Source organism: Dermacentor silvarum, chromosome 2, assembly GCF_013339745.2.
Source record: "Dermacentor silvarum isolate Dsil-2018 chromosome 2, BIME_Dsil_1.4, whole genome shotgun sequence".
In the NCBI taxonomy this organism is placed as follows: Eukaryota; Metazoa; Arthropoda; class Arachnida; order Ixodida; family Ixodidae; genus Dermacentor; species Dermacentor silvarum.
In genome coordinates this window covers 254,793,817-254,815,515 of record NC_051155.1, presented here as the reverse complement: position 1 = coordinate 254,815,515, position 21,699 = coordinate 254,793,817, and the positions used below count along the sequence as shown (strand labels likewise).

The window sequence follows — 21,699 nt, the reverse complement described above, 5'->3', positions numbered from 1 at the left end:
GCACATGTAAACAGAAACAGCCATGTACTGCATGACAACACTTATGCCATGCACATCGATGCACCACTCGCCTGACTTATTCCAACAGCCTTCGCTGTGCACACAGTGTCTGGGATGGCCATGCCCACCTCTCGACTTGGAAAGTGGCGACCCCTGTACATATTAAAAATGTCCTTGCTGCCCAGTCTGGCACAGACCCAATGCTTTCGCCATTACAAGGTGCCAAGCCCTGAACACAACACAAAATTGTAACACAATCACAAATGTTGTGCAAAGGTATGGTGAATATACTCTTTACTGTGATCACAGTGTGAACTAACATGTATAATTAATGAATCAGCTTAAAATAGAATGTTTTAGCATGACCTGCAACAGAGGTGCATGTCAACACAGCTGTCCATGCACTGCACCACAGTAGTGGATTACCTATGGTGCCATGCTGACACCATGAGCATGCAGGGACCACATGTGTGCCCGCTGAGTCAGCTGCGCCAAAGCACATGTGTGGGCATGTAATTGTGTTAGTTGACTTAAGAGTGTCTAGAATGTATTGAGTAGTGTGACGAGCGCAGACAATGCAGTGGTGCGGAGAATGATGCCTGCCAGCCGCTTGGGTCACTGCCCAGTACGAGATTCTCCCACACGGTGCGTGCGCTCCAGAGCAAGCTGGCCAGTGCACAGCCCAAAGCTTTGGTTCTCATTCTTTTTTTACTTGTCACTATAATATTACCTAAACAAATAAAATATCCGCACTGACAAATGAAAATACCTTTTGCTGCCCTGATATCCTTCGATATATTTTGACATAATGCCTTTGACATCCGTGCAACTTTCCATCACATATCAGACTACTAGTACCATTGTCATTTCTGGTTACTCTGTGGGATATTTTCGCTTGCATGGCAGCAGTTTGGTACGTGGTGCACTGGCATGGACATCCATTCGTGTGGAGGTATTTAGCAGGAGCAAAGGCTGATGAACCTTGTTCTGCCTGGCCCATAAAAAGGCACGTACACTTTTTTGCTCTGCATGCAACAACCATGAACCCTGACTCCTCCTAACGCTTCCTCCAAAGAGGTTAGACTATTCTTCGTAAGGATAAAAAGGCACCCTCATAATGCCTCTGTATGCCATCGGCACTCAGGGAATTGGGTCCTTGCAGTCTTTGCTCAGCATCTACTGCAGTGGAGGAACTGGGCAAGTTCACAGATCGTAACTCAGGGTTCTATCCACTTAGTCATTTTTTTTTCTGTATTATTCGTTGGAACTCTGTACCTGCCGATGTTTTCAGTAAAGAGACGCTCTACTTATGTTAGAATATCAAACGTGCTCTCTTAATTTCTGCAAAACCACATTGCCATATGATGTTGTGTCCTCGCTATGGACTGCTTCTCGTTATTCTGTATACTGAATACAGCTATTGTGTTGAAGAGCAGGATCAGCAATTGCGCAGCACATTTTAGCACCAACAAAATTAATGAACCAGATGTCCACCATAAAATTTGTTGAGCTCAGTGCAAAAAGTTAGTTCACTGAGAGAAATCAAATTTTTACACGGAAATAAAGACCAAAGAATTGGTGCCAAACTTTTGGAGGATAAAAACCGAAAACACTGAACCCTAAGTGTACACGACATCAAGCAGCAGGGTAGTCAATAACACGTACGTGAGCAGGTGAGTGGCGTCCACAGCCTGCTTGTAAAGGTTCTTGGCTGAGTAGTCAACGAAGTTGAGCAGGGCCTGGCGGATGTCGCTTGTGTGCTCCACCTGGTCCCCCGTTGCCCACGTTTCCAGGTACACAATGGAAACCCGCGTGTTCACCGTCCGGAAGTACTGCATAGTTGTAGCCCAGCAACACAAGCTCACTGCTAGTTGACTAGTTAAAAGAAAGAAGGGAACATTATCATTATTAATGCAACCATAAATTGACCCCACAGAGGAAAGGGCTGGCTTTCAAATGCCACCAGGTGGGGGGCATGATGCTTTAGGGAGGACAAGGGCACATTGAATCAGGCCAGTTAGTGAAGACAGAATACAAGAGAAAAGTAAAGTAAAAAGGCACACACTGGAAAACGACACGAGAACAACACACAAATTTGTTACATACAAACGTGTGGCACTCAACATTTGTAAAATGGTCCACAAATTCACATGAAGCTGAACATCAGTGGTCAGAATGTTTAGACTGCAGTCAGGAGTCTAAATGTGTCACCTTCAGAAATGATAAAGGGGCTCTGCAACCTTGATAGTGTCACGAGCCATGGCAAAGACAAAGACGTTGTAGTGGGGCTGGGTCAGAGGTTCTTCTGTCAGACTGAAACCTGCTGGAACCTGTGCGCTCTGTGCGCTCTGTGCAGTCTTGACTAGACAAGCGCTAGCCGTTTACTGGTAATTAAATACTCCCCGTAACATCTTTTTGGTGGAGGTTGCGGGTTCTATTCCACCCGGCCCTGGATCTTCGGAGCGGACGCCACGTTTCTCCTGCCTCCATGGCTGAGGACAGTTCGCAGTCATCGCAACCCGCGCCCGCGGCTCCAGCAACCGTGGTCCTTTCGCAACCCCTCGACCCCGGCACGTTTTGCGGCACGGACAACAATGACGTCGACGATTGGCTCTTATTGTACGAGCGCGTCTGCAAGCACCACAGGTGGGATGAGACCCTAATGCTCGCCAACGTCATTTTTTACCTACGGGGCACGGCTCGCGTGTGGTATAACACGCACGAAGAAGAACTGACGAGTTGGGATGTCTGCAAGGAGAAGATGCGCGCATTGTTTGGTCGATCGGCCGCGCGACAAATGACAGCCCGGCACGAGCTGGCGGCCAGAGCTCAGAATCCACGGAATCGTACGTCGCATACATCCAAGACGTGCTAGCCTTGTGCCGCACAGTTGACAAAGACATGCCAGAGGCAGACAAGGTTGGCCACGTGTTGAAAGGCATAGCTGACGATGCCTTCAACATACTTCTGTGTAAGCACTGCACCACGGTTGACTCCATCATCACAGAATGCAGGCGGTTTGAACAAGCAAAAAGCAGACGGATTACTCAGCGCTTTAACAGACTCCCGAACACAGCTGCGACCTCCTCGTGCGAAGATCCCATGACGCCCCCTCCGTTCTCGACGCCTAACCACTTGGCCAGGATTGTTCGCCAGGAGCTCGAAGCCATGGCTCCAGCCGCTTATCAGGCACCTGGTCACGACCATTTGGCGACAATATCCCTCATTCAGGCCGTCGTCCGTCAAGAGGTTGCGAATATGGGCGTCCTAGTTCCACAAGCCACCAGTTATGCTCCTCCGCCCATGTGCCCTTCCGGTCCTCACACTGAACACCACGCTGCCCCAATTGTTGCTGCTGCCGCTTCTGCTCCCCGGTTCACACCCCGCTACCGAAACCCATCTGAGTGGAGGACGCCTGACGACCGCCCAATCTGTTTTTCTTGCTCTCGCGTCGGCCACATTTCACGCCACTGCCGCAATCGTCGGAATTACCGACCAAGCTTCCCTAGTGACCGCCGCCAAGATCGTGGCCAGTACTATAGCACACCTCTTCTCGACGACCAATTTCCGGCCCGTGATCCTCACCGTCTGTCTTCGCGCTCTGAATCGACCTACGCCGATGTTGCCACATAAGGACACTGGTCCAGCCGATCGCCGTCCCCTCAAATTCGCCAGTCGCGCTCCCCTCAACGCCGTCGCTCTCCTTCTCCAGCTTCGGTCGTGAAGTTGTGGTGAGTAGCACATGATCGAAGTAGATCGTCAACCACATGAGAGAGGAAGCAGCGACCACGATCTGTGAGCAGGTGACGTGGAGCACCATGTTGGAGGATGACGTCATACAGTAGGAAGTCGGCTACGTCTGTGGCGCAGCTGGATGGCAACGCTCGAGTAATTGCATATCGAGTGGTATACTCCGTAGCGACTGCAATCCATTTGTTGCCTTTCGTGGAAATTGGAAAGGGACCGAGCAAGTCCAGGCCCACTCGATAAAACGGCTCGGTTGGAACGTCAATTGGCTGAAGTAGACCAGCAGGTTGGGTCGCAATAGCATCTAGACGCACAGCCATAGGGGAAGAGAATGTCATTCAGTGAAGCACGTGCTAGGTTCCTTTAAGCACAGAAAATCTCTCAAGTGCAGCCTGATATATGCTAAGCAAGGGTAGTACAAGGTTAAGACGCACTGCAAGATGCACTAGGATGCAACAACTTATACTTATTGGTGTGTGTACTCAGGCAGCCTAACCAGGGTTTGTACAGAACATCAGACACAAAATTCAAGGATAATTGAGGGATTTCCAGGTTGCTGTAGGGCAACATTCAAGGGGGTTTAAACAAAGTTCAGTCATAACATAAACTAAAAAATATTCACATCTCCTTCTTCCTATCTGCAATTCTTTATACCTAAGCCGCCACTGAATTGCACACACGCTTCAATGTCTTCAGGTGGCTTTTCAAAATCAACTTTCCCATTGTAACAATGTGAATCCCCTTGTGGCACATCACACACTTCACTCGATGAGGGTTAGTAGTGTCCGACTTCACCCAAAGACACGTGTCACGTCAGCCAAATGGCTGAAACTTAATTTCCTCTAGGCATTTCAAGAGCCCAGGCCTCGATAACAAAGCCATGATGGCTGCAATGTAGACCAACTATACAGTTAATTTGGTCGCTTGATCTGGCTTCATCTAGCACCACGACTGGTAAAGGCAATTTAAACAAGCCTTTCGTCAGTGGCTGTGGATATGCCACACTGCAATCGCTTAGTGAAGCTCTCAAACAAGAATTATATGCGATCGTTTCCAAAAAGAGAGTGTCCACAGTAGAGCATTGATGTGTAGTTTGTTACTTTGAATGTTCAAAAGTTGCCCCCAAGCTCAGTTTTCAAGGAAATCAAGGAGCGCATTTATTTTCAAAAAGCTTGAAGGGCTCTTGAATCTCTTTGTCCAATTTCAAGGGTTTTTCAAGGATCTCAAGGAGATGTAAGAACCCTGATCTGCATACCTAACACACCCAGCAATAAGCTAAAGTAGCGTAGCCCTAGATCAGCAACAAGACAAGTAACATCTTGGGGCCGAAGCTAGTAATACACTTTGTACAATAAACATTATACTATATATATGCTCATGACTCATTTGGAGGTCATGAGTTGCAGTTTGAGAAACAATGGTTCAGACTGACAAGGAACTTGAAAAAAACTGTGGGTGTGTGAAGGTTCGAAATTTAGAATACAAATTTAATAGTCCCTGCTATTCAATCCTTATTCAATTGGAGAATTCAAACTATTCAAAGTTGTTGAATATTTGTTTCTTTCAAATATATAAGGGATAGATGCACTTCTTGCAGCTTCGAGGGAGCCAGAACGATAGCTGTGATAACACTTCTGAATGATTCTGCAGCAGGACAGCTGTGGTTCTTGTGTAGGGGCACCAGTTTCAGAGCGAACGCATGACACTACTGCTCAATGACTTACAGTTATTTAATAAGAATGGCTCACTTTCAAGCAGCCTATGATCCAACTTATCATTAGGCCAGTCTTTCTGCATATGTGCATTGCTGTTCTTCAGTAAACACAACATTGTACGTGCATGCTGTTCCCTTGTTTCATTACTGTCATTCCCATGGTGTACCAGATAGTTTAAACCAACTGTTTATGATTTAAAATCTCCTTAGTTGCTCGGACGTGTAGTTTGTAAACTTTATTACATGCATTTGTGAATGTATATGAGGCTGATTTCTTTTTTTTTTTTTTAACAAACAGGCCCTGCTCAAACTTCATATTTCATATTACTTTAGAAATGAGTATTCTACACAGTGATCATTTTTAAGTTTTCCGGAATACGCCTTGCAAACAAACCAGCTACAATTTGTAAATTGCAATATGTGCCGTAAGGTAATTAATTACCTTATTGAGTGAATTTGTTTAATTAGTTGAATATGTCTCAATTTCTTGTGCAAGTAATGTCCGCCTCTCTCAATAATCCAGCTCAGGACTAGAATTATGTTATCTGCAACCGGCAATTTTTTTTAAATTCCGTAAAACTTAAAAATGATCACTCCATATAATCGATACAATATTGGTGTTCATTTTTCTCGAATGTTCGCTTGGGAAAATTTGCTTTTGAACACTGATATAAAAAAACTATTAAATTTTATGCATAAGTCAATTGGAGCCACTGAGTCTTTGCTTTTTCTGACAGTGAGGATACTTATGAGAATGCAGCTAAAACTCTCACAGCAATGAAAAAAATGTCTTCATAGTCACGGGGGTGTCATCACTTAGGTTGACAGAAGTCTGCCTGTGTCCAGGTAATAAACTGACAGAATGTGAAAACCAATTAATTTTTCCACTAATAAAGCTTCGTTCCCCAATATTCTGGCCAAACTTTACCTCTCTTTTGAGATGGCAGTTTTCTCCTATCACTGCATCAGCTGTCTATAGCCACAGGGCCCGTTGTGATCACTGTTTCCTGCGCTGTGACAGAGATGATCGTACATGCTAGAAAAAATTCTAACCAATCATTTAATGCTTCTAGGAGTTGCCTCACTGCAAATGCCATATTTAACGTATTGCCTCCTAAGTAGGTTGAAACAGACTTCAAATGTGACACGGCGGTTGTGGACTTTGCTGCATTCAGGTCTCTTGGAAATAAAACCACAAACACCAGCAACTCTATAACCATGCACGTTATAAACAAGAAAAGCACAGAAGCACACATTATAAGCAGTCTTGCCATTTTAGTGATTTTGTTGCCAGATTTAGCCATTTTCTTGCCTGTTCAGCAACAAATGTTTCTATTTAGCAAACAGCGACCTTTTTTTAGCGACATTACAAAACAGCTGGCAACATTTTAGCGACTTAAAAGTTAGAAAAGTTGCCTCAGTAATGGCCTCAGTAATGGCCTTGTAAAACACACTTTATTACTCAAAAGCTACATGTAAGCAGCCAAAATTGGCTGTATGATGCATTGGCTCTGCGACCATACTGAAGCAACGACTGCTTTCACATCAGTTGTCTGTAAACCGTGCTTCACAGCATGGTGGCCATCACACGACTCACTTTGTGCTAAAAAATTGTATCTTTTCTTTTTTAATTCTTTAGGAAGCCAATGTGGATGGGTCCTAATGCTCCGGGTTCTGCATGCAAACACATTTGATAGGTGGACATTTGCAGGAGTCAATGGCAGTAAATAAATTTACCAAACCTATTGCACTAAATGAAAATGTTACGGTGAGATTTAGATGCAGCAGGTGAATAATAAGACAGACAGACTGTAGAAAGGCATAGATATTGGAGTCGTTGGGCTCGTTCAAGTGAATCTCATGGCTATTCAGCAAATCAACACTGCGTTGAGCTTTTAGGTAGATCAAGGGGCAGAAGCAAAACATTTGAACTGGATAAACGTCATGCAATTGTCATCGCTGAGTTAATCCTTTACCTCCCGTGGATGAGCTAGGTACACCCACACATTTTGCGCACTACTGTGTACGAGCTGGGCTAGTCCATGGTCACCAAAGACAATCTCAGTGCATCCACAGATGTACTTCTGTTTTATTTTTTTGTGTGTGTGTGCATTTTTTAGTCGCCGATGGTGCTGAAATAAATTTCAAATCTCGGCGGAAGCACTTTTGAAGTGGGCAACAAGAAAGATGGTGGCGGCGTCGAACGTGGGGGCACACTGAGTGCAGACTGCACTAATTGAAGCCTTCCTACATGACTAAATGGGATCCCACATGGCAGTTGGCTGCATCACAACTCTCCCACAGGGCACAGTAGTCATATTCGAAAAGTTCCAAGTTTTTTTTTTTTTTTTTTTTTTTTTTTTACTTTACTGCCACTGAAAAAGCCAACTTCAAGCACTACAGTGAAGCCAACTTTCCTTAGCATGAAAACATTGTCTATGCATGTTCTCCGAATAAATATATTCTTCTGAGTGTATTTACGGCATTTATGCAATATGCCGATTTCATAAATAATTTTTTTAATCAGTATTTTGGGAACATTCTTTCTAAAATAATTCTGAAGGCAAAGGATAAGATTAGTGCTGTGCGAATAGCAAAACTTTGGGTGCCAAGCGAATTCGAATAATAGAGTGAATACTAACCTAATCAAATATTTTTTTAATACCTCCAAGTTAAATTACCGAAAAAATGTACTGCAAAACATACCCAAGAAAGCAAATTTATTGCACAGCTAGTGTACTCCCACATAGTTGTTCCTAGAAAAAAGAAAAGTGCAATAGAGCTGTTCAACAGAATGAATGGCTACAAGTTGAATCCATGAATATTGTCATGGAGGAAAGCAAGCTGCTTAACATGTCCCAGAAGTAGACATGCTCTCCTGCTAGTAACAACTGCACCAGACAATGAGAACAGGTGCTCATCGTTAACCTTTCCGATAGGTCGAAGTTCGCGAGGAGAACTGGGTTTGCACACGTCATATAGAAGCACTGCGATTTGATTTTTAGCGAATGAAACCATTATTTTTATTTTCCAGAGCTTCAAATACTTTGAATAGTTAAAGTCTGGTACGAAGCAAACAGCAAACACTGGTAGAAAAATATTCGAAAGTTAACATATTTGCCAACCTCTAGTTAAGATACGGGTAAGGATGTGTCGCAGAATTTAAATCTTCTTTCAAGAGCGTTCAGAACTAGCAAGCTTTCAGGGATAATGTGGACCATGTTCCTTTGCGTGCTAGGAAGATTAGATTATTTGTGTTCTTTTGAATCGTGCTGCATTTATAACCTCACAATCTGAAGGTAAATTTCTAGCTGTCATCGTCCGTTGTTATGAAAGCATATTAGCAAAGTAAGATCCCTCACCAGCCTGCTGATAAACTTATTCATCACCACCAGCACATACCCTAGATAAATGTGAAAAGCTTTGGTAAATTATTTACGTCACATTGGCTTATACTATAGTGTTTCAAAACATCTATGTTACCTAGGTTTACTCAAAAGTCTTAGCAATAATTTTAGTGATCTTGCACCAAAGCTTTGTGGAAATTTAGCGACTTTTATGTCTCTCTTTAGCGACATGTTTAAAAAAATATTGGCAACATTGAAACAAATGGCACATTGAACTTCTCAATGAGCAGTGAAACAAGCAGTGAACCTAGAATTTCGACAGTGTATGATGCATTCAACAAACAGCACTGACGCCAATGGCTTGTTTGACAGCTCGTGTTTGCACAAGCACAGAGACGAATGCATGCAGCACCACAGGAAGAAGCCATGCAGTGCAGCACCTGTGGTAATGGAAGGGAATTAAAGCAGAAATCAGGAAGGTATATGTTTTCCTTCATATTTTTTTATCATGCCTTGCAGCAAAACCTTTGAACTAAAAAAAAAAAAAAAACAAGCTCGAAGGATTCAACTGTTTCAGCCAACAAAGCAGCACAGCTTGATAAACTGTTAAAGAGAACAAGGGAAGGAAGGTACTGTACGACTGTTTTGCTAAGAAATGTGGTGACAATACTCACCATGTCCACGCAGTTGATTATTTGTATGGCGTCGCTCATCACCTCCGAACGGGTGCTGTTACGTGCATCGAACTGCAAGCACGATCAACAGGCACTTAGCATGATTTTTCTTTTCAAGATAATGCGTGAGAAGATGCAGCACTTGCAACGCAACTGAAAAAGCAGCAGACATACAAAGCCTGCCATTCAATGGGCAAGTTGAGCGCTGTTTCTGGTGGCTACACTGGGCAACAGATGAAAGCAATAAGTGTGGCCTAGGTAATTTCATTTCGGATATCAAAAGCATTCATTCCGGTGTACCGCAAAGAACTGTATTTCAAGTTATTATGATTTTCTGTGTACATAAATAATTTGCAAAGCATTTCATGACATCCACAGGTAACCATTATACGCTATGCTGATGACACCACCTTGTTGATCATAGAGAGGAAATTGAAAAAGTAAATCAATATGTGCTGCTGAAATTCCTGATCTAGACTGACACTAGAACCTTTCTGTAAACATTGCAAAAGCAAAAGAAATACATTACTGACAAAAAAAAAGAAAAAGGTATGTTTATGCTCCAAAAACGATGCTTGGTGATGACTCAGCAAGCATCATGATAAGGTACTAGGTGGCCACCTTTGCAGTACTACCTCAGCATTTACAGTTGTTACAATGATTTCTTCCACATTATCGCCACCACATATGGCCACTTGAAATAAAGAACAGCCCCAAATGCTAATTTAAACATGTCAATGCTTTTATTAATGCAGAAGAAAGTATTTCGAATCACAGCTGATGTTGAATATTTGCATCATATAAAATGGCTGCTTTACTGCTACCACATTACTAAAAAATATGTATATCGTCTGGCCAACTCATACTGTAATGCTATAAACGACATTTTCCCTTTTCAAACATCTAAAGTATAACAAAACCGCTTCACATACATCCTTTGCCAGATCTAACCGTCGATCACAACAGAAATATGCTTCCCCTGCATGGTCCCCTTATCCAGAGCACTTAATGACACATTAGAATCAATTAGGAATTGAGCAGAAAATTTCATTACCCATGATTATAGCAGGCATTCAAGTGTAACTCCAGCCACTATATCACTGTATCAGCTTTCTTTGTCTCTTTCATAAGTGCATTTATGGCAGCACATCCCACTCGCTGCCACTTCCATCTCCCATGTCATGTGGCCTTCATAATAATGTCAGTTTAATGCACGTCTTCATCAGTATGCAGGTGCTTAACTTATCAGCATTGCCTTGATCCATAGCAAACTGGAATGATCTTCCTGACAGCATCGCATCAACATCTCACCATGAAGCTTTTCGTAGTACACTGCACACATTTTATACCTATGTTAGTATATTTGTGCTACAGCCGTTCAATATAGGTGTCTGCTTTCGTTTTATTTTGTGATTACCATTTGTGATTGTGCCTTCTCTTTTGTCACCTGCAGTGTTCACATTAATGGTAAAGTTATCTAATGTATAGTGATGGCCAAACATTTCTATATGCATGACTTTCTGTATGCCTGTTTTCTTTCTTTTTGCACCTGGTTAGTTGTTACGCATTACTCATGATATAACCATCCTTACTGAATATGCATCCTTTGGATGCATATTCAGCAAATCTATTGTTCATACTCTACAAGCAAATGCAAAAATGTGATCTAATGAAATTTCACAGCCTTTTCATCGATAAATATACAGGTTAAAATAGCTGTGACACTCGAGGCAGGGGGCAGGTAAACTGCTCGTTTTGTTTCTTGTTACTTTTGTGAACTAGAGGTCCATCATAGTTTCCTGGCAGCTTTCTTTCTCACAAAAGAGTACCTAAGCTGAAATTGGTGAGTTCTTCTCAGCTCTCGGCTGACCCCCCATTAATTTACTTTTTAATTTAATGCACACGCAAGGAGATTTTGGCCCTGGCTACTCCTTTACTTTGACAGTGCAATAAATATAGGGAGCTTCCAAAACGACCAACATCAACAAGTTCAGGCACTCGCTGTGGTGGTAAAGCCACCTTGATATGTACAATTATGGAATGTGTTTATGAAAGTTCATTGGTAGCAGCATATTGTATCACAGCGGGAGTGAAATGCAAAAGTAGAAGTGCTTTCTTTTCATCTGATTTTCTTTTGTATTTCCAGGTTGAATAACTTTGGTTTGCATGGGCCGATCTTTAAATGTATTTTTCTGTTGAACTCAAGACCTTACTAATGAACCTTTGAAGCGTAATCATTTACACTCAAAATAATGTTGCAGAGGACCTTTAAAACAGCCATTTCCCCACATTTCTTGTGAAAAATTATGGTACATATTTCTGAAATCCTTCTAGATATTGCTGAAGATATTCCCATATACTTCCTTCACACATTGGCTGTGACGCCTGGTTCACTTCTACTGAAACAGTCACATACAGGGGGTCAGTCATATCAACAAATTTCCTAATAGCCTTAATAATTACATTAATATAATTTTTTGCTGAATGATGCCAGCTTGTTTGGGTAGAGTGAATTCAATAGCTGCCCTGGTTCTATTTTATATTACATTGATGAACATTTTATACAAATATAGAGTGCAAGCTAACAGGTTTCTAATTGGTAAATTCTTTGCAGGCTAGTACTTTCTTATAGATTAGTATTATGTTAGCACTCTTCCAAGTCTTTGAATGCTAATGTAATACTAATCTGCTATCAACACAAGTTAAATAAAGTCGTATTATGCCAATTATCTAGGTAATTTCAGAATAGTGTTGGCCTGAGCTCGTTGGTTGCACATAGCACAAATGGTTTCCAGCAGAACGTATGGACACGGACAGAAAAGGACGACGACACACGCTGGACTAGCAACTGAATGTTTATTCTTGGTTTCCCACACCTTTATAGCACACGACAGCCAATGCTTTTTGCTTTTGTCATGCCGGTTATCCGTCTTTCAGGGCGAAGTGTCGTCTTTGCGCAAGTAGTTTTTTTCTTTTTGTGTTAGTAGTATCGAGGGTGTACTGATGCATGATTGCCCGCTTCTGTCAATGGCCATGGCTTCTAAAATTTCGCGCGTCAGCTTGTCTTTACTTTTTTCTAAAACCTGTATGTCGTAAAGTTGTACGGTGCAATGATGCTGGCAATGATGAAAAGCGAGATGCCCAGCGGAGATTCCTTCTAAAGAGGTAATCTCCGGCAAAATGTTGCCTTCAGTTTTGGTCAGTCTTATCTCTCAATGTCTTGGTAAATCCTGTACAGCAACAGATATGCTTCCTTGTGCCTTTTGGCCACGAAGAAAGAATTGTAGGCAAAAACGCTATGGGCAGAACGACCTACTTACCATAGCTTGGTCAAGTACAAGGGCAAGCTCAATAAATTTGTACACTTCTCGTACGTCTCTCTGCAAAAATGGGGCAAAGAAGGGCAATTTGTGAACATGTTTCACGTGAGGCACAATTACAGTGATAACAACATTTTGCACAGAGGCGATATGGATGCAGTTTGGGTGCATCGTTGCATTGTCTGTGGCAGCCCCCCAAAAAAGAAGGGGGGGGAGCTATTTCATAATGACAAAATTGTGGCACCATTTCGTGGTGTCAGGGCAAACCCACACGACACACTGTACTTAGGCACCACAGTGACAGCACGACTGTTCTGTTCCAGCAAATTTTCGTCTGGCACCACTGCACACATACTTTGGATTTATTCTGGAGAAATGGGCAAGCAATGCACCCAAAGGCATCCACCATGAAGTCCCACATCTGTGCAATCTGTGAGTGCGAAAGAGCCAGCAGTTTATCCAGAGGAGCCATGCATACTTGGCATATGCAAAACTTGATATGACAGAGGCACTATGTTGAACGAAAGAAATAGCAAAAATGCCAACCCAGAAGGATAGGTTAAAAAAATTTTAAAGACGTTTCCGCTTCCATATGGAACCCTCATTCACAGTGCCTTAAAACTTCCTTACAGGTACTTAACCTCTCGTTCTTGGTTGGCGTTTTCGCTCTTCCATTCAACATGCTTCCTCCTGCCCAGACAAGATGTCATCAAACCATTGATTTTAACAGAGGCACTACTAAGGACAAAGGTTGGCAAAATGTGGGTTCAGAGAAAATTAAAAGAGGTGGATTAATGCCCTACTCGGCACGGCATTCTATACAGTGTAATGTAAACAGAACACACAAGATGGCAGCCCTGGGTCTTTATCTTGTGTGTTCTCTAGCTGCACTACACAGTATAAAATCCTGTGAAAACACTGAGAACGCATCATATTGTAAGTAGTGATAGTGACAGCTATGGTCTATATATTTGTGCATGCATACGTCAATTATAGGCTGCAGCCATTGTGGGTCTCATAAAAAGCTCTCTGATCCAGTGGAGTAAAAAGGTTTGTCCGTGACAGCGGGTAGGTCAAGCATTTATTTAGCTAAATTTTCAAGCATGCACCAACATCATTAGGATAGCGTAAAAATGCCTACCTTGTCAGCCCGAGGCTGGATTCTAGTCTGCAATGCAAGTGTGAGCAAGCAGTGAAGCGTTACAATATATTTAGAGTGCAGGCAAACAGGCCCTATGACATCAGCTGTCATAGGCAGAGCATGAGACAAGGATGCGCAGAGACAGTGCTTCCCTGTCCACTACACACATGTGCTTGGCACTGTTACTGAGCTGCTGGTGGGGTCCTGTGGTATGTCTCCACACAGTTCAATATTGAATTATTGCTTATATAAAATTCAGCTTCAAATATCTGATCTCCAGCATGTCTCCACACCATAAAACAGATTGGAAAAAGCCTTATGCGAGAGCGGGGGCCGTGGTCCTAATGCACTGCACCTACAGGACAAAGTGCTTGAAACACAAGCACTTTTCAAGGCCCTCTTGTCGAATTTCAAAGGTTATGCCACCAGCAGCAGAGAACGTGAATGCCTGAGTAACATTTTCACACCACTGTCTCACTTAAAGAAATGCTAAGGTTAACCCTTTAAGGACGGAAGACTCGCCTAGCTCGTCCAGCGCTTGCTTCTTGCTTTTCGTGCAGGCCTGAAGAGAATTTAAGCTACTCTGTTGCTTCGTGCTTCTTCCAGATTGCATGCTTTACTTTGTGCTTGTTGTAAATAACATCGGATGGCTCGAGGAGCTGTTGAAGAGTGAAGTTAGAAGTTTAGACTCACTTGTGTGCAGTGAAGCCCACTTTCATTACAGCATAGACATTTTTTTTCCTTGGTAATCTTCACCTTTCTGACAAATTTTTTGCATGGTCTTGCTTTAAATGATCATCAGAATCGACGTGACATTGGGAGCACACACTAATTTGGTGTGCGATGAAGCCCACCTTTGTTACAGTGTAACAAAAAAATTTTTCCCTAGTAAATTTCACCTTTCTGACAGACATTTTTTGCATGGTCTGGCTTTGTATGATTGTCAGAATCATTTGCATGCAAAAAAATTTGGCGTTTCTTGGCAAGTTTTTTAACAGAGAAGCTGTTTAAGCCAGCCGTAATTTGTGGTGCGTAGCCGTGGTAGCCATGGCAACCCGGAAGAGGAGACGCGGTCTCCTTCTTGCCAGCTCCCTGCCTTCCCGACCCCTGCTTCTCATCTCTCCACGACGCGCGGAGCCAGGAGAAAATAAAAAAAAAAAGGCGAAAGCTTGCACTAGGCCGCGCAAAGCTCAAGACACAGCGAAGCTGGCTGACTGATATCGAGCGGCTAGTCTCCAAAGCGTTCAGCGTCGGCAAGCAGCAGCATTCTTGGCACTGTGCCAACCTTGGTTAGCCTGCCTGCATTTGTGGCATGCCAGGAGCACTGTCGCTCGTAGGCGCCGACGCGTCCAGGCCTAGTCACGCAAAATGTCGCGAAAGGGAAGGTACCTCTGAAAATGATCGCTCGAGAATACCTTCCTACATGTGTAGTTAAGTTAAACCAAGTTAAGATCTAGCAGCAACCAAGTTCATACCTAGCAGTAGCAGCCAGTAAGCTTCGCTGTGCCTAAGCTTTGCACGACTGAGTGCTAACTTGCCTGATTTTCTTTTTCTTTTTTTTTTTCATCTTCTTTTTTACCGTCCTGAAAGAGTAAGGCTGTTCATTGGTTAAAAGGACTACACACAATTTACAGAAACTCAACCTCTCTTACACCAAAATGCCCCAAGTATGCGAAATGTCATCATAGTGAGATACGGATTCCAGAGCAAACAGAAAATTTGGTGTTCATTTTTTTCTATTAATAGTGAACCTTGTGTGCCAAATGAATGAAAATAGCAAGCTGGTTTGGTGTGTCCACCCTGTTAGCTGTCAATTCCAAACGTGCACAGAACAGGAAGGTGTGTGGTGCCTTGCCTTGTATCTGGGCGGAGGTGGGAGAGTCTTGCGGAAGTGCTTGAAGCCCCACTCGTGCATGCGTGAGTTGCCTGCGTGCACAGTCGGCAAGACAAGGGTGCAGCCAGTTAGGCAGGAAAGCACACTACGTGGCAGCAGATAAAGTGTGCTGCTCTGCTCAAGATAACTTGAAAGAAAGCTCACTGCTAACCATGAGTCTAACAAGATTGTCAATAAAGTTCTTACTGTGAAGGCAGGTTGGCATATGCCCAAGTTGAGCATTCTCTAACAGGCCCTGTCAACTAACTTAATCCTGCCCTCCAATGTGAGATGGCAAGCACTTCAAGTTCCCATGGTGAAAATGGAACCAAAACAGCACATGCAAAACTGCCTTTTCATGCTTCATGATGACACAGTGCCAAGCACCAACAGCGCATAAATGTTCCAAGATATTAAAGGGCATGGTAGTTCGTGCTTCCATGGTATGAGCCAACTTGCAGTGAGTGATTCGTCATGTGACATGTCACGTCCTTGCTCTGTCCTTAGCACTGTTCCACTCAAAGAAATTGGTACATCAGGACATGCATGGTTTGCATAGTAAGTCCATGCCCCTCTCATCATGATAGGAGGCACCTCGTTGTCTCAAAGCCCGCAAAAGGGGCTCAGCAGACTTGGCTGAGTCCATTTAATTTTGCTTCTAGTTGGACATGCATTAGATACTGCTAAGGTTTGAGTCATTTATGAAATGCTAAGAACTACTTGAACAATTGTGACAGGTATAATCTAATACAGGGTTCGTACAGGTTTCCAAGGCAAAAATTCAAGGATATTAAAGGACTTTCCAGGACCTGTCAGAAGTTCTTCAAGGACTCAAAGAGGCATCCTAAGTGGGATTCTTAACAGCGAAGCTGTTTAAGCTGGTGGTAGTCCGGTGATGTACGCCCGAAGTGTGGGCCGATCCTGGAGGTAGTGCAGAAAGGGTCCCAGCGCAATGGCACATACCCCTGTGAACTAGCGAAGCTGTTTAAGCTCGAGGATGGTCCGTCGAGTGTACGCTGCAAACCTCCGCCCCAGCTGCGCCGAGCCTCACCACAGCTGCGCAAGCCGTGACGTCATCGCGCCAACCCACGGGATACAGTGGAACCTCGTTGAACCGATTTTCACAGGAACCAGAAAATAAAGCGTATCATCCGAAAATCATATCATTCAACGTATTATCAAACCAAATCAGATTTTCGGGAAAAGAACAAAAAAACTTATAATCCCGAAAAACGTATTAAGCAGAATCGTATCAACGAGGTTCCACTGTATATAGCTAGTAGTACAACGATAGCGGATATTCGTTAAACTGCTGGCTACATTAACAAAGGCCCTGAGCTTCAATGGTAAGGTCTCTCCACTATAGCTCTCTTTAGCTTCACCTCACGTGCAAGAGGGAAAGTGGGACAACGCAGACCGACGGGCGAGGAGTGAAACGAGCGATAGGGTGAGGAAAACAGTGTCAACACTGCCAGCTGAGTCAGCAACAAAGCGCGGCACGCGTCTCTCTCTCTCCGTTCGTGGTTTGAAGCGATGAAGCCTTTTATTTTTTCCACGCAGCTCTGCAAAACAGAACCATGCGTGCTTGCGCTGGCATATTGGGGTTAATGAAAAATATTATCCAATTGTTTCTAAAATGGGGAGTTCGTCAGATCGACGCCGATCTACCACAGAAAGGAGGTCGCATTGTCGATATCACAGTGCATTGCTCACAAAATTCAAAGATTTTCAAGGAAGGAAAAAAAGTCCAGGACTTTCAAGGGCCTTGAAAACGCACTTTTCAATTTTAAGGGTTTTCAAGGATTTCAAGGGCCTGTATGCACCCTGTAATGGGCGAAAATGCTTACCACAGATGTAGGGGTTTTTGTTGACATTGAAGTACTTGTAGATGACGTGGGGGTGGACCCGCTGCATGGTATGTGCCACAGTCAGTGAAAAGCAGGGATATGATTCAGGCCGTGCAGCACTCACCGAGAGATCTCCTCCATAGAATGGATGGATGACAAAGGTCTCGTTGCGAATGTGGATGATGCCACTGAAAGTCAGAACCAATGAAAATGTAGCAAACATATTGAAGGGTCGCACCAAATCAATAAAAATGTTGTAACATTATTCAAAACATGAGTTAATCTCATTTGTCTAATGCAACTGCTTAAGTTAAGTACTGAACATGATCAAAACGGATGGCAATGACACAGGTGAAGAAAAAAAAACATGTTTCAAGTTAGCAGGTTCAATAAACAGGACTGTGATGCTGTGTCACTGTGCTCGTTCATGTAGTTTGTTTAATCAGTTTTGAACTAGGTGTAACACTTTGCGAAAATAAATTTTTTTTTATGGTTTCTGCATGTATAGTCAAGTTAAAACTTTGATCACAACACTTGAATAATTACACCCACAGTAGTACAGTTACTGCTTTTCTTATATTTACTTTCTTCACCAAAAACAGATGTGTAATTCACAGCATTTTGATTGATTGATTGATTGATTGATTGATTGATTGATTGGTTTAGATACTCTCAGGACCCGTGAGCATTACAGAGTGGTTTATGAAAACATTATTAAGTATGTCTTTGAAGGCGGCAGAATGTCCGGTTGTAGCAGTGGAGGTGGGAAGGTGGTTCCAGTCACTGCTAATTGTTGGTGGCCAAAAAAGAGGGGGAAAAAATTCTGCGGTTTTACGTGCCAAAACCACAATATGATTACGAGGCACGACGTAGTGGGGGACTCCGGATTAATTTTTACCACGTGGGGTTCTTTAACATGCACCCAATGCACGGTACACAGCCGTTTTTACATTACGCCCCCATCAAAATGTAGCCGTGGCAGCTGGGATTCGATCTCTTGATCTCTTGGGCACACAACAAAGTGTCACCTAGACTCCTCGAGGCTTTGCTTTTCAACTTCAACAAATGGCAAGCATCAACACACCTCGGTTTTCTTGAGAGAATAGCATGCTGTGGGGCATTAGCTTGTCAAAAAATAGACGGTGTTGACTAAAAATGATGATCACAGTTCATTAGAAAAGTGTATGAACAACGAGCTTAAGTTTAAGAACTTAAGGTCAATATAGCTATTACTAAGTTTTAAATTTTTACTACTTCTCTGTTTGGGAGCACATTCTAAATTGGAGAATTGATGTCAGCCAGTACTCAAAGCATACTGTTTTGCTAGAAACTTTGTGCTTAGACCCAGTTTCTCGAAATACAGGCTCAAATGTGTTGTGAAGTGCATTGCTTTTCGAGTTCACAGTTTTTCAGACCGCATTTTTCACAGTGAGGAAACACATTACCTGGAAGAGCAGTGTATCTTTCTGCAAAATTTCAGTAATTAAGTGTGCTTAACGAGCACTGAGCTTGATACCTCCACAGACAAGTCATAATGAAATATGAAGTGGCATGAGCAGGTGCTAAACACGAGAACAATATTTTATTGCCCATATGCTTGTTGCGGTTACTCAGTTGCCGCTGTCACACTTTGCCCTGCAAGGCACCGCTGCTTGAAGTTATGTAATCTAAAAAGACATTTGTTGCTAGATTATTCTGCTGTAGTTGCACTGAATTTGCTTAGTTTTCTAAAATGATCTGGATACTATGTGTAAGAACAGCATGGCTGCTGTTACAATTAAGCAACAGCGTGAGAGAGGGTACAAGGAAAAGCAAAAGCCAGTTATGCTCTACAGGTTCTGCATATTACCAATGTGACTCCAACTGTGTTTTTACGTTCTCCACCACAGGTTCACCCATTTTTCCTCTAGCAGTGTTCTTAAAACCCACAGCCATGGATGAGGTAACTATGCCCTCAATTACACCTGGATGAATGCTTTAATTGGCATGCTAAAAATAGTTTCTGTGCTATTTCTGCTATAACAAAAGTGAAAATAGTGCTACACCAGTACTTTTGTATTATAACAATAACAGCAAATACAATTAAGTATATAACAACAGTTTCTATGACATGATCAATAATTTCTGCACTATTTTCACATGCTAGGAAAAAAAAAAAGTTGGCATCTCTTAATTTTTTATTATGACGTGTTCTCAGAATCAGATACTCTGATCTCACTTTAAACATTAGTACTCAGCCCTTTTGAACTATAAAACAAACAACAAATTATCTCATCCTGACTTCATTCTTTGCTATTCAATATATTTCCTTAGCTGGCTTCCTACCCATCATGCCTATCCAGTATGGTGTTTCTCCATCTTAGCACTCTTTCCTCTGCCCACGTAGTTAATGCAATACTTACTCTTCAGTTCCACAGATTGTTACAGAATAGCAATATTGCACTTTGCTAAAATGCTGAAAAACATTACTCTGTGTTATTATAAATTAAGTTTGAAAGGAATGGGGTTTATTGACAGGTGTTAAGAAATTTGCGATCCAACTATGGTAAATTTGCAGCGGCCCTACACAGTGGAGCTATAATTAAAAATTGACATATGTATAGAAGTATCTTGAGATACCAATGATGAGAATCGTATTCAATATACAATTAATCCGCTAGTGTATATCTTGTACCTGTATTTCAAATGCTTATTCGTCAGTATCTTGTATCCGTGTCATGATGCAATTTCGAAGTAGCTTTGCCCAACCCTGACAACAACGCTTTTGTAAAAAAAAATTCAATGTTAAGCAGATCTGCTGCTTCATTTGGCATACCTGATTCCACTACAGGTACGAAAAGCAGCCACAGCGCCGGGGTAGTCTTTGATGGTGCCATGGTAGTAGCAGTGCTCCACTTCCTGAACATCGCCAGAACTCGTCAATGCCTCCACTCTGAGCTCATGCACAGTGACAACGGCAGGCTCTCAACCGCGAGCAACTTCTCCGGTACATGCACAACGTCTTCATCGCCTACAGTACTAGGGCGACTTTCTTCACCTACACTTTATGCTGGCGCGAGTGTAGTGCAGGGCAGAGGCTATGATGTTTTGTGCTGCACTTGGATGACTGGATTGTAGCCAATCAAAGTAGACTGCACATCATCTCCTGTATAAGCAGACGAAAAGCGCCTGACTTGGCACGTGCCCTCTTCTATGCCAGGAGTGGATGCTAAGTGTAACTTCTGTTTTAGATCTTTCCTGAATACTTAAGTAAAATTTTCTGCATATTTAATCTACCAAGCAAAACCTTAGATTCCCAGCCAGCTTTTTGTCCCATACTTATTTTCTGCATTGGCAGGAGTAAGTTACATTACACAGTTTAGTTTGTTGGCAAGCTTCCATTGTCTGAACTGTACTGTTCCTGATGTGCTGTAGCTTTGGCGCGACAAGCTTATGTCTTTGGGTAGCCGCACCTGGTATGGGAGTTTGGGGCAAGGGGTTTTGCAGGTGAGCTTGGCTCGTGCCCACACACAGGAAGAACAAGCACTTCTAAGGGAGGAACCTGTTCCCAGATACAGCAGGCGTAGAATCACAAGTGATCTGCTGCCATGATGGCATGAGAACTACATGTGGCAGATAAAAAAAATTGTATGAACGTTAAAGGAAATGCCTATTATATAAACGACTTCAACACTTTGGCAGATATTTCACCCAGTGATCCATGATAAGTGCTTTCGTGTAAAGTTTAGAACGACAGAAAGCTGAGCTTGTTGGTAAGGATTCATAATGCAAAAAGGCAAGGCGTGCAGACACGGACACAAGAGAAGTGGACAACACAAACGCCGATCATCAACTAAAGGAAGCACTGAGGCAAAAAAAGAAAGAAGGCAAAACTCATGTGCGCATGCTCTGGAATGGTAGCACCACGTGTCAATCGGGCACACGTGCCGGTCTATGTGAAAGATAACTGTTAAGGCATTTGATCTCTCCCTTATGTAAGGTAATCAAAGGCCGACTCACGCATGCACTTCCACCATTATTGATCTGCCAAGCCTCG

The 21,699-nt window shown here is 42.8% G+C and overlaps 1 protein-coding gene across 5 annotated transcripts in view; it reads right to left on the bottom strand.

The window, feature by feature from the left end:
• LOC119443163 (disintegrin and metalloproteinase domain-containing protein 11-like) overlaps positions 1-21,699 on the bottom strand; it is a 123,063-nt gene that overhangs the window by 79,663 nt on the left and 21,701 nt on the right. For all 5 annotated transcript variants that reach the window (XR_007465769.1, XM_037708327.2, XM_037708328.2 and 2 more), the window contains 9 exons: positions 20,479-20,561; positions 17,788-17,851; positions 17,664-17,724; positions 15,799-15,869; positions 13,944-13,970; positions 12,803-12,862; positions 9,483-9,554; positions 1,666-1,832; positions 72-153 (listed from right to left, as the gene is read on the bottom strand). Coding sequence is in view for 4 of the 5 variants with exons in the window: in XM_037708327.2 (XP_037564255.1) it covers positions 72-153; positions 1,666-1,832; positions 9,483-9,554; positions 12,803-12,862; positions 13,944-13,970; positions 15,799-15,869; positions 17,664-17,724; positions 17,788-17,851; positions 20,479-20,561 (687 nt within the window). In the remaining variant the exon portion in view is untranslated. The remainder of the gene's footprint in view (positions 1-71; positions 154-1,665; positions 1,833-9,482; positions 9,555-12,802; positions 12,863-13,943; positions 13,971-15,798; positions 15,870-17,663; positions 17,725-17,787; positions 17,852-20,478; positions 20,562-21,699) is intronic.